The 12,722-nt window shown below is 39.0% G+C and overlaps 1 protein-coding gene across 4 annotated transcripts in view; it reads left to right on the top strand.

Moving 5' to 3' along the window:
* Nucleotides 1-6,089, top strand: part of asic2 (acid-sensing (proton-gated) ion channel 2) — a 437,935-nt gene extending 431,846 nt beyond the window's left edge. For 3 of the 4 annotated variants that reach the window (XM_084425638.1, XM_084425639.1, XM_084425640.1), the window contains 4 exons: nt 867-958; nt 1,048-1,127; nt 3,066-3,134; nt 3,264-6,089. In XM_084425638.1, coding sequence (XP_084281764.1) covers nt 867-958; nt 1,048-1,127; nt 3,066-3,134; nt 3,264-3,365 — 343 coding nt within the window. In that variant the 3' untranslated portion in view covers nt 3,366-6,089. The remainder of the gene's footprint in view (nt 1-866; nt 959-1,047; nt 1,128-3,065; nt 3,135-3,263) is intronic. The other variant, XM_084425637.1, reaches the window with a different exon arrangement.
* Nucleotides 6,090-12,722: the final 6,633 nt, after the last annotated feature.

The following is a 12,722-nucleotide window of genomic DNA, read 5'->3' as shown; positions in this document are numbered from 1 at the left end:
CACACACACTAAAGGCAAATTGGTTGTTATTGGATGTCAGTGGCTGAACTGCAACCTCCAACAACAACACTAGTATTATCTCAACCATTCATTACGCTCCTATTATGTTGCAGAGATGAATGATCTTGGCATGACCAATAATTTGTGTGAATGTGTGGAGGAGTTAAACATAAACAAGTTTTTTTTTTTTTTATATCACCATAAAATGAAGCAGTCTAGCTTATCTCTCTCTAGTGGGACACCAGAGTGATGATATTCTGTCTACTTTATGCTAATATAATTGACTCTGCACACAGCAACATCTGTGTGTGTGTGTGTGTGTGTGTGTGTGTGTGTGTGTGTGTGTGTGTGTGTGTGTGTGTGTGTGTGTGTGTGTGTGTGTGTGTGTGTGTGTGTGTGTGTGTGTGTGTGTGTGTGTGTGTGTGTGTGTGTGTGTGTAGAGAAGCAAAAAGCGCTACTGAGGATAAAACCACTCTTTCATTTAAGTATTCCACTCAGTACCAACTAAAACACTACAATAACTAGAACTAACTGACACGATACAGATATGTTGGTGGTTACCGTTTCTTTGATCTGAGTTTCTGTTCTAAGCAGCCGCAATGTTTTATTGGTCAACAGGACATTTTATTGGTCATTTGGTTTTTATTTCTGTTGCATAATTTTGAGTAGCTCTGCTCACAGTGAAATCTCATTCATATGAAGCATCAAAACTCTTCTACTTTGCTGTGATTGTGTCAGGTTGCACAACATTGTTCAGGTGTTTTGGGTATGACCAAGACAAATTACTTCTGAACCAAAATTATTGAACCAAAATATCTGAAATTCAAAACATCACTCTTTGTTCTGTACTTGTTCTGTTGTTCCAGGGACAATATCCTGGTTCTGGATGTGTTCTTTGAAGCTCTGAATTATGAGACCATAGAGCAGAAGAAAGCATATGAGGTGGCAGGTCTTCTAGGTAACACAACATACTGTAGTATGAATACTGTCTCTTTCGTCTTTTCTCTTTCTCCATTCCTCTAAATCATAAATATATTTATGTTGCAGGTGATATTGGTGGTCAGATGGGCTTGTTTATCGGTGCAAGTATCCTGACCATCCTGGAGCTATTCGATTATGCATATGAGGTATGTCAGCATCTAAACACAGGGTATAACATGCCATGATGTAACATCATTCTCTATTATAATAAAAAAAAAATATATATATTATTGTCATTATGACAATTGTATTATTTACTTGCTTATTCTTGTGCATTTGTCACAAACACATCACTTTCAGCATCATATGCACAATCCTTCAAATGTTTGGGGTCAGTAAGATTTTATATAAATTTTATTAATACTTTTATTCAGTAAGGATGCATTAAATTGATAGTTAATTGAAAGTTACAGTAAAGACATTTATAATGTTGCAAAATATTAAGATTTCAAGTAACTTTTTTTATTTTTATTTTTATTAAAGAATTATGAAAAAATTTATCCTGGTTTCCGTAAACTGTTTTCAACATTGATAATAATGAGAAATGTTTTTGAGCACTAAATCATCATATTAGAATGATTTCTGGAGGATCATGAGACACTGAAACCTGAAGTAATTATGCTCAAAATTCAGCTTTGACATCACATAAATAAATTACAGTTTTATATACGTGTATATTAAAATAGAAAACAGTTACTGTTTTTACTGGATGAACATGAGATACGTCTTTCAAAAACATAAAAAAATCGTACCTACCCCAAAATTTTAAATGGTACTACTGAATGCATCTCTCGGTTAAATCACAGTTGTCGCAAAAATGTGAAATATTTTCATTTTGTTCTATCATTCTTAAAGTTTAACCAGTTTCCAGCTATTTGCATGTAATATATATATATTTACTTGCCAAAGCCAATTTTTACACGTTTTTGGTGCTTGTCCCACACAGACAAAAACACCCCGTTCGGTGTCCGAACTCAGAGGCACAGGAGACGCTATAGCTACACACTGCAATAATCATTTTAACACGCTGAGATATAAAAAATTGCAAATTTATTCAGAGAATCACACACACACACACACACACATACATTCCCTCAGACATTGTGATGGCTGTTGAAAACTTGAGTCTGTCTGTCTCTGGTGTAGAATGAATGAATGACACTGATGGAGAGTGTCCTCATAATGAGCCTTCATTAATTCTGCATTGCTGCTGGTCTCTCTGCTCTGTGGACAGCAGCCAGCACAAGTCCTTACACCACTCATACCCTCGGGAACACACACACACACACACACACACACACACTCATTTTGCATGCTGCCCTGTCCTGTTTTAATGGATTTCTTATGCAGGATAGCTTTAAAGGACAGATTTCATCTTAAAACTTAGGCCTTTCTGGATTTTAAGCCTTTTGGCCGCTGTTAACAAAGCACATAAAAATAAAAGAAACACTAAAGCATTTAGCTTCATTGGAAATGCATGAGACTACATGCCCATTGAGATTTTAACTTTAAAAATGTGGTCATCTTAAGAACTGACATATTAACCAGTAAACTTTAACAAAGAGAGAGACTCAATAATGTCCACAGGGCATGTTAAACCTCCTCAGGTTCAGGACAAAGGAAGAATTACTAATGAATATTGATTAGGCCAGCCTCACATTTCTTGGTAACCTCCTAGTGCAACCCAGTAATATGACCTAATTAATATTCATGAGCTTGGCCTTTACAATAGTAGGATTCGAATTGCCCATAAATGTTCACGTGACCAAAAAGATGCTACCAACAAAAGCACACCAGACTGAACAATGATAAACAAGCTGCTTACAGCTTGAGGATCTGTGGAGCCCGTTTGGAGCTGAATACTAGACCAATATGCCTGATTGTCCCAATCAAAATGGCCATTTTCAATTCCTGTGTGGTTTCCAGTTCCTGGGATCCCCCGGTGGTCAGTGCCCTGGGCTGCAACCCATGTTGCTGATTTGATTAATGCAGCGCTGGCAGAGCTACAAAGCTGTGCTCAGGCCAGCAGTTTGAGACCTGATTTGGCAGTGAATGAGATGGTGGTTTGTGATGTGTGCTGGCAGGTGGTGAAGGAGAGACTGCTGGACCTGCTAAACCGTGAGGAGGAGGAAGAGAGTCATGGAGAGAATGTGGTAAAAAAACAACCGCCTGCTAAGCTTCAAATAATTTATTTAGATATCAGGAACCCATTGCGTGGACTTGTGCCTTAGGCTTACAGTTCTATGAACGATGACATCTGTTTATGTTTTGCTTTCCCTCAGAGTACATGTGATCCGGTAGTAAACCATTCCGAATCGATTAGCCACACAGTCAGTGTTCCCCTGCAGACCACCCTGGGCACCCTAGAGGAGATCGCCTGCTGAGCACCGTTCCCCTCCAAACCACCAGGGGGAGCCAGGCCACTCCACTCCAATGGGTGAAGGACAGAGGAAAAAGAAGGAAACAGACTCTTTTTCTTTTTCTCAACATGTCATCATTTGGCACAAACATGAGAACTAGAAGCCAAGGAGCTTCTCGAGGAACATGAGGACCGCAGAGTTTCTCGCAAACACCATCTGTTTGTTCTGGACTCATGAAGGAAAGCAGAAGTTTGTGGACCTGTCAGGACAGTCACTTGTAAACATAAGACAAACATGAAAACACGAGCATGTGAGGAACTGCAAATGTACACGGCCTCTGTGTGTTCTCGCATTCTCTCTCTCTCTCTCTCTCTCTCTCTCTCTCTCCCCAGCCGCCATTTTGAAGTTTACTGCCAAAACACTGTAAATTATAAACAGAGAAAATGTTGTGAAACTGTTCTAACTGTGCATGTGTCAGTTTCATGCGTTACAATACGGTTTTCTCGAACATGTCATCCATTCTCATCTATGGAGACGATTTTGTCTTCTTGTGCTGTTCGTTTGCTATGTGATTCTAGTGTCTCAGTTGGCTTTTTGATGTATCAGGGATGCATCATAAAACCGAGAGCCCCTTTCTTTTATTTTTCTATTCTTCATAGAAAAGCCGAATGGGTCACGGTACAATGGCAGCCATTATGAGCCCATTGTGGCTGTAGATGGTTCTTATAAATGCTTTCTGGATCCCATTGGAAAAATGATGAACAAAGAAAGTACAGGAAAAAAGGTTTTGTTGCTTTCTGGATAAGATTGTAGTGATACAAATAGCAGTTTTCATTTTGTCAAATGTAAGAAGTGTTACTTTGTCATTTAAAACTGATATTAGAAAGCTGATTCCATGCTTTTAACTCAGAATTGAGAGATATATTAGCACTTTTTAGAGATTTTTGACAGCCATCATGATACCACATTCCCATATACATATAAAGGATTTAGAGGTGTTCACGGTGATTTATTAGGCTATGTGAGTTTTTATCTCATCTTATCATTTCAGAGCTTTTCATCTGTTCTGTGGTTTGTAATACTGCAGTTGCCATAAGTTATCAGATATTTACTATGTTCCCTGTCCCACAATGTTCTTTGATGGTGGATGATGGACGGTTCAAAGGTGTGATTGTGTCTATACTGTTCTCAAACTAAATATGAGGTTCTCAGATCACTACACATCAAGAGGGTCAGTTCTGGGTGACGAACGAGAGCTTGATTGCATTTCTCAATTTAAGAATACTGACTGGCACAAAATTCTGTCACAAAAATGAAAAATAAGAAAAAGAGCTTGTGTGTTGAAACTGTAGGTGAAGCTTTTGAGCAAATTGCTCTGGGACACTAAGGCCCCTGCAGATGTGTTACACCATGAATTTGTTGACAAGCTTCTAAAATTTGCATGTAAATAAATAAATAAAAGGTATTTAATCTGGTTTAATAAGCCCAGGCGTCCACACATGACCTAGGGCTCCCTTGTCCAGTCAGATTTGAGGTTTGAGCCAGTATGCAAATATCTGTCATTAATATCCATGCTAAGATATTTTTTGTTTCAGGATTATTAGTTATTATTTTCATGCCCCCTTCTCTATTAAGAGGCGTGATTTGCACCTATAACATAATGCAAAATTTAATAAACAATAACGTTAAGAGCGGAAACACTTTCATTTTGCCACAGGGAATAGAATAATGAATGTGTACTCTGGGTTGTTTGTAACATGTGAGAGAGCCATGTGAATGTTAATACAGACACATGTTGCTTAATGTGTGTTGTTTTATTCTATAAAAATAGTTCTATAAAAATCACGCAATCTGGACACTTTCCTGATTTGCTAAATATCTGTGACCGAATGTAGATGTTTTTAGTTGTTTTATTTGCTATTCAGTTTGCTAATTAAATGTAATGGGCTATAGAGGATGAACGTGTTATCCTTATTTGCCCTAAAAATGTGATGATTTCTTCTAAATCTGTGTCAAAGACAGATCTGTGAACCTCAAAGGGTTTCAAGCACATGCAGAGAAAAAAATAACCAGACATGTACACAGTACAAATGCAGAAATCCATAGCCGTCCATATTATAAAACCGTGAACTAAGAAGTCACTCATAGTGTTAAACAGTCATTTTAATAGACAAACTCTTTCTTGCCATGTGGACAAACACCAAAGGGGTGTCATGCCACCTTTGCTATTTTCTCATTAGCAGAAACCAGAGGGGTAGATGGTTTCCAATTCCAAGGTAATTGCTTCAGTACCTCAAACCTTATATGAAAACAATAAAGGATAAATGAGTTACAGCACCTGTCTTTGCATTATATCTCACTTGCATCTATCTATCTATCTATCTATCTATCTATCTATGTCCGTCCGTCCGTCCATCTCGTTCGTTCCCCTTTCGCAGCTTTAGAACAAAAAGACAATTTGATTGAAATGTTTTTATTTCATACTTGCTGTCCCTTTATCATTTCTTCTTACTCGATTACACGGTTGCTCTTTTATCTTGTGCGTGAGCACGGATGAAGGCTATACGTGTCTGTCTAGGTTGCCAGAAACAAATGGTGAAATACAATTTTGACAGCATATGATTATTTGTGTCTCTACCTAGTAAAGAAAAAAGAAAGAAGTGAAGATACAAGAAACGCAATTTCATTTAAGAAAAACAAATTAATTTTCACCGCCCTTATAAACAGAGATACAGATAAACAAACATCATGGAGAACAAAAGAGCTGTCTTTGAGCTCAGAGATAATGCATGAACTCAAGTGCGGGGGCTCTGCATGCCATTTACTTCTAAGAAAAACTAGCTACCGCTCCAATTAACTTATAAGCTTCAAAAGTTGTCCAGAAATTGCATCACACGGCCTTCTAAAGTCACATTGCATAAGATGTTGTTGCAATTTAATATTTATGTATTCAAATATATTAAAGTCACAGAACAAATCTATACCTTTCAGATGAATCCCTTTTACTGGTATTCTGCCTTGCCTGTCATCAGTTATTCATTTATTCAACTAAATGTCAAAACACAATGTTAAATAGAATAGTTGATTTAGTACTTTAAAAAAAAATGGTTCTTAAGGGGGGCATCTTTCCCCATCTTATCCTACCATCTGCTCATGACAGTGCAGCACAGGATATTATGGACTGATCATGACTAAATATGTGCTATTTTATTCTAGTGATCTCCCTTAAAGTCGTCACCAAATCCATATCGACCCTATTTACTTTGTTAGTGCACATTACTAGTTTTGTGGTGAACAATTCATCTGTGTTAATCCACAAAAACAAAAAATTGTCTTCGTAATCTTTCCCCTCTAATAGTGCTTTCCTTTTTTGATGACGCCATTTTGACGGTTTGGGTAGAACATCCCCTCCAACTGTCAGTCTGCTGCGAGATTTGACAGCGAACTGAATAAAACGCCCACTCAATTAATTCCCAGAAAGGAAAAAACAAGCCACACCCTCTATTTGTCTCATTCAATGGATGCATCCGAAATCTTAAAAATGCTGCCTTTGGAGGATGCATTCCAAGTTCCACTGTTAGCTTCACTTCCTTCATCTGATCGATTTTTGAAGGCAGCTTAGATGCATCCTTCGCTCCCTTTGATATCCCACAATCCTGTTCATTCCATTCTGTGACAGTTGAGGCATCTGAAAGCTGCGGTTGGTGGTCAAGTTTTTAACTAACGTTTTCCACTTCTTATTGTAGGGTTTAAATATTTGCTTAGTTATCACCAAAGCTTGCTCTATTTTGCTATAGATTATTAAACCATTGCACTGCCTCAAACACTGCTAACAAAGTCATTGTCTGATAAGGCAGTGAGGCAACAAGTTTTCAGACGCAGCCATTATTCCGTTTCACTCGAAAAAAACGTCACAATACTGAAGTAAAGTCAGTCACAACTTCCGGTTCATGCGGACTGCTCTTAACACTAAAAATTAACTCAGGTGTGAGGCTGGCATAATATTCCCATGATGTTTGATTACAGTACATTTTAGTTTAAGCTTACATTTATTCACATAATATATTTCCAGTTCCAAAATGCTTATCTGGTAGAAAATGCTTTCGGGGCTTTAGCTGTCAGTCCCTTTCCATCACAAAAGTAATCAGAATTAGTGAAAGAGTGATTTCATCCATTATTTCCCCACCAAAACATCATTTTTGTGTTTGTAAAGCCGTTACGTTGAGGGCAAGTTATGTGCAATCACTTGTCGCTCTTGTTTACTGCCTCAGAGAAACTGCTGGCTAATTGAATAGTGTATACCCTGATGATAAGGGTGCTGAACTGAAAACGTAACAAGGCCTGCGGAAATCAAACGCATTTAAGCGGTGGCTCAGCAACTAATGATGAACGTGGCATTGGTGTCAGCCATTTGGACCCACAATAATGCTCCTTTCTGTCTGCTGACAAATAATGATCTCAGTATGAGGCATTTACAGCAATTCTATGAACCTGTTCTTCCAGTACTTAATTGTGCAGGGTGGGTATGGGCAATTTCCGAGAGGCTAGCAATAGCAAGCTAGCTTTGAAAGCATTAGATCCCACCCTCCCTTCAGAGCACTCTCCAAAGTCACGCCTCCTTCAAAACACATGAACCCAGTCTGTAAAGCGTCACGAGATGAGAGACAGCGTTAAATTACCTCATGTCTCAGAGCACATAACATTACAATAATAATGAACTTGAACAACTTATAGACCTCTAGTTGTACCCCTTGACTGCTGCAGATTTATTTTGGCGTGAACGCAGCATAAGTTAGTTTTTTTGGTTTAGAAGGAACTTTAAAAGGCTGTTTGTTTGTTTGTTTTGTCTGTCTACAACTCTGCATATAGCCTTACGAAACGCACAGATGACGAGTGATGTCTACACGAGCAGGGTGCATGGAGGTATGCAAATACATATGTTCACAGGCAGGTAGGACATTGTATCATTTCATTCGGCCAAATGCAATGATTGGATAACATTTTTTGGTCATGAAACTTCCACAGAAGATGTTTTAGCATGTTTTAATATTTACACTTCTATTATTGATTGCAGGATGTGAAGAGAGTTTCAACCAGTAACACAAAAAGTGTTTATAAAACATTTCCCATTAAAGGAAATCCAGGTTAAATACTACAAAAATCTCTATCACAAAAACAAGAAATGAAAATTATCATCCTGAAGGGGTTTATTTTGCAACCTGCGAAAGCATTATGAAGGACTAAAAATGACAGAAGGAAAAATAAATAAATAAAAGTAGAAATAAATAAATAAATGCAGAAATAATAGTGAAAATAAATACATTTTGGTAATATAAATGGCCATTTCTGTATTTTTACATGTATTTATTTATTTATTTATTTATGCATTTCTATATGTATTTATTTATGTATTCATATACAGAAATAAATAAATGTAGAAATAAATACATGTAAAAATACAGAAATGGCCATTTATATTACCAAAATGTATTTATTTTCACCATTATTTCTGCATTTATTTATTTATTTCTACTTTTATTTATTTATTTTTCCTTCTGTCATTTTTAGTCCTTCATAAGTTTGGGCTAAAGCCCCGAATATCCACTGACCTTAGAACCGCCCCGCAGCTGAGTATTATTAATTCGTGGGCACGAAACAATATGCACCTGAATATTCACCAATTCACAAAAATATAGGTCTTTAGCATTCACTATTTAATTAATAGTAGCCTATCAAACTGTTTTTCTTACCTGTGAAGATAGCTCTTCAGTGAAGGCCGACTAGGTCTCGTACAGCTTTTTATTCCTTTTGCAAAGAAATTGCCGTTTTTTAATAAGCAAGACAAATTTCCGACTTTAAACAAATACCCATTTAGATGCTTAGGATATTTGCGTTGTAAGTAAGAATGTACAGGGAGAATTTAGATTTAAAAACGGTGTCTCGGTAGGCAATGTTTTCTCAGTCAAATCATAAAATTTCCTATTGATTCATTAGAATGTGTGAGCTCACTAGGGAATAGCCTACCAATATGGCAGTGTGGTGGCTTCACTGTTTATGACGTCATGAGCTGTCATTCTATATAGATCAGTGGTTATAACGTTATAATTTTTGTTGCGGGTGTTTATTTTATGAATAAAATAAATATTAAAATGAATATTTTTATAGAGTAACTGTTTTATAAAAGCAATAAGCCCCCTGAAGCCGTGTTTTACAATGGACAGGGGCATTGTGCTTATGCATTGATGGAACCTGTGCTAGGCTGGGTCCCATATGTTGTGATCCCTACGGCGATCCCATATGTGTATTCTTCCACGGTACGGCTCCCTGCGGCGAGCCCATGTCTTTCCCTTGGCAGAGCTTGCTCTGCTGTCTCTGACCAGTGTTGTCTCCCCCCTGCTATTGGCCGGAGCTACCTCAGTGACATTCCATATGTTGTACTGCCCAGAAACGGCCAGTCCATATGTGTAACCTCCACATGATACCTCCGTACGGTACGTCGGACGTGACCGAACTGATAGGGAATGTCTCGGTTACATAATGTAATCCTCGTTCCCTGAAGGAGGGAACGGAGACGTAGTCCTGTCGCCACTATTGCTGGACCACCGCTGACTCCGGGCTCTGCTCGGCTCCTCAGCGGAAAAACAAAGATGCGACGCACCTGCTGCTCATTATATGCTAGTGCTGCGAGGCAGGGCAGCTGATGCAATTATCGCATGCCAATGTGCATTGGCTTGTTTTATTACACTCGAAGTAGATTGGTCTCTCAAAGCGATCCCAATCAGTACGGTATGTCCGACTATGTCTCCGTTCCCTTCTTCAGGGAACGAGGTTTACATATGTAACCGAGACGTTACGTGTGTACTGTTGCATCTTATTACCCCTCATATGCCCTCTTGTGGTTCTCAAAGGCATTGCTTGTGGACGTAACTGCCATAGTTACAGCTTTTTCAATTTGCTAACAAGCATTGGCCTCAATAGCCTACTGAAGCAACTTTTTCAAAACTCTTCATACAGTCTGCATTGCCAACATGAATCTTGGCCAAGCTGTTAATCTCACCTCCAAAACTCACTCAGACCAACAAAACACTTCATATATGTCTCAAAATAAGCTTGTTCCACCATAACACTGACATTCTGGCAACAATTTAAATTCAGAAAACATTACATTTACATTTAATAATTTAGCAGACGCTTTTATCCAAAGTGACTTACACACGAGGAGAGCAATATAAGCAATCAAACCAACAATAGGGCAACAATATGCAAATGTCATGACCAGTCTCAGCTAGACAAGCGCAGCACACGTAGCAAGGATTTTTTTATATAATAGATATAGAATAGTCAGTGTTAGTATTATTGAGTCGAACGTTGGCGAAATAGATGCATCTTTAGTAGATTTTTGAAGATGGCTGAAGACTCAGCAGCTCAGGTTGAGTTTGGAACAGTCAAGGTAAAGGTCCGTGAAAGTGATTTTGTGCCTTTTTGGGATGGTACCACAAGGCGACATTCACTTGCAGAATGCCAGTTTCTGGATTGCACATAGGTCTGAAGTAATGATAATATTAAGTATGATAACTGATAAGTAATGAGTTAAGATATAGGGGTGCAGAGCCAGTGGTTGTTCTGTAGGCAAACATCAGTGCCTTGAATTTGATGCGAGCAGCAATTTGCAACCAGTGCAATTTTTTGAGGAGAGGTGTGACGTGCGCTCTTTTTGGCTGGTTAAAGACCACTCTTGCAGCAGAATTCTGGATCAGTTGCAGAGGTTTGACAGTTGATGCTGGAAGGCCTGCCAAGAGAGCATTACAATAGTCCAGTCTGGATAGAATAAGAGCTTGGACAATGAGTTGTATAGCATACAAGGAAGGGCCTGTAAATAAAATCACAGTCTGATGGCGGTGACGTCTTCTATTGGTTGTGCTGGGTAACAATGCAGTGGGGAAAGGAGCCGGAATCCGTTTCAACAGCCTTAGACACAAAGCTCTGTGGGATGCTGATCTCCTAGAGCACCAAAGGGCCCTTAAATATGGAACATGCAGATGAGGCCCTGAAGTAGGCGCAGAAGGTCCTTAACAACCTGGAACATGCAGATGACGGTACCTTGAAGTGAAGATTCGCTCTCCTGAGCTTAACCTTGTTGCAAATGTCTCTGTGTTCTGCCTCTCTGGGCCAGAGACTTGGTCAGTCCGCATTTGTCCTCTCTGGCATGGAGACTTGGAACGTGCTGCATCTGTTAACTGTCTCGCTGGACGAAGACTTTGAACGTAGTGTTTGTCAATGTCTCTTCTCACAGACTGGAGGCTCAGAACGTGGTCTGTTGCTGCCTCGCAAGCTTTAGACCCAGATCATGGAATCTGTTGTCTCTCTGGACAAACCGGAGGCTCAGAATGGTGCAGTGTATCTGTTGCTGCCTTCCGTGTAACAGGCCAGATGTTCAGAAAATGTTGATTTGTTTCTGTCTCACCTTTGCAGGCCAGAGACTCGAGAATGTATCTGTTAATGTCTCTCCCCTTCCAGGACTGAGACCCAGAACGGTGTTGATCTGTTTCTGTCCATCCCCTTACTGGACAGACTCAGAACGGCACATCTGTTATGTCTCACCCGGTTGAAGACTCAGAACAAGGAGTGTCTGTTGAAAGGGTACCTTTATCCCTTTGCGATGCAGTTCGGCGCTTCTCCATTCCAGTGCTGTGATTGGCTGCTGGCATCAGAGGGCACACAGTGTGGCCCACCCTTCTTTCCCCTGTGGAACTCTTTTGCATAAAGCACACAGTTGGAAATCTGTAAGTGTCTTTAAAGTTTTACCAATGCATTTCTCACTTTCCAAACCACCACCAGAATACCTTTGGCAATATTATAAACAAATAGAGACCATACAGAATGGAAAAAGATTCAACTGTCATGCATTCATATACATTAACAGCTGAATTTGAGTTAGAAGTATGAAATGGAGGTTTGTAGTTTGCATCAGTTTTAACCCCTTCCCAGTCACCCCCAATTTTGGCAAGTGCTGCATACATGAAATGCCCAAAATAAAAAGGTTACTGCTCATAAGTAATTCTGAATAGAAACATAACACACATACATTTAGAAAGCCAACACTTGAGAGTTTAAAGTTCAAGACTCAAAATTAACCAGACTGTTATTAATATTGAGATATATAAGCTCAAACATATTTTGAACTAAAATAATCTGGGATCACCAGTGATCCCTGACTGGTAAGGGGTTTGAAAACATAGTTATGAATAGATTTGGATGGATCATTGTGGTCTCTCTTTGTTTACTGCTGCTGCATCCGGAGGTCCTAAGGAATTTTTTTATGGCAGTCACAGGCCAAAACCTTAGGAAGTAATCTCTAGATGGGTCAAGAGCAGAAACTGC

The sequence above is a fragment of the Rutilus rutilus genome, assembly GCF_951802725.1.
Source record: "Rutilus rutilus genome assembly, chromosome: 1".
Lineage (NCBI taxonomy): Eukaryota > Metazoa > Chordata > Actinopteri > Cypriniformes > Leuciscidae > Rutilus > Rutilus rutilus.
Note: the sequence above shows the minus strand (reverse complement) of the source record. Positions and strands in the feature narration are given on the sequence as shown.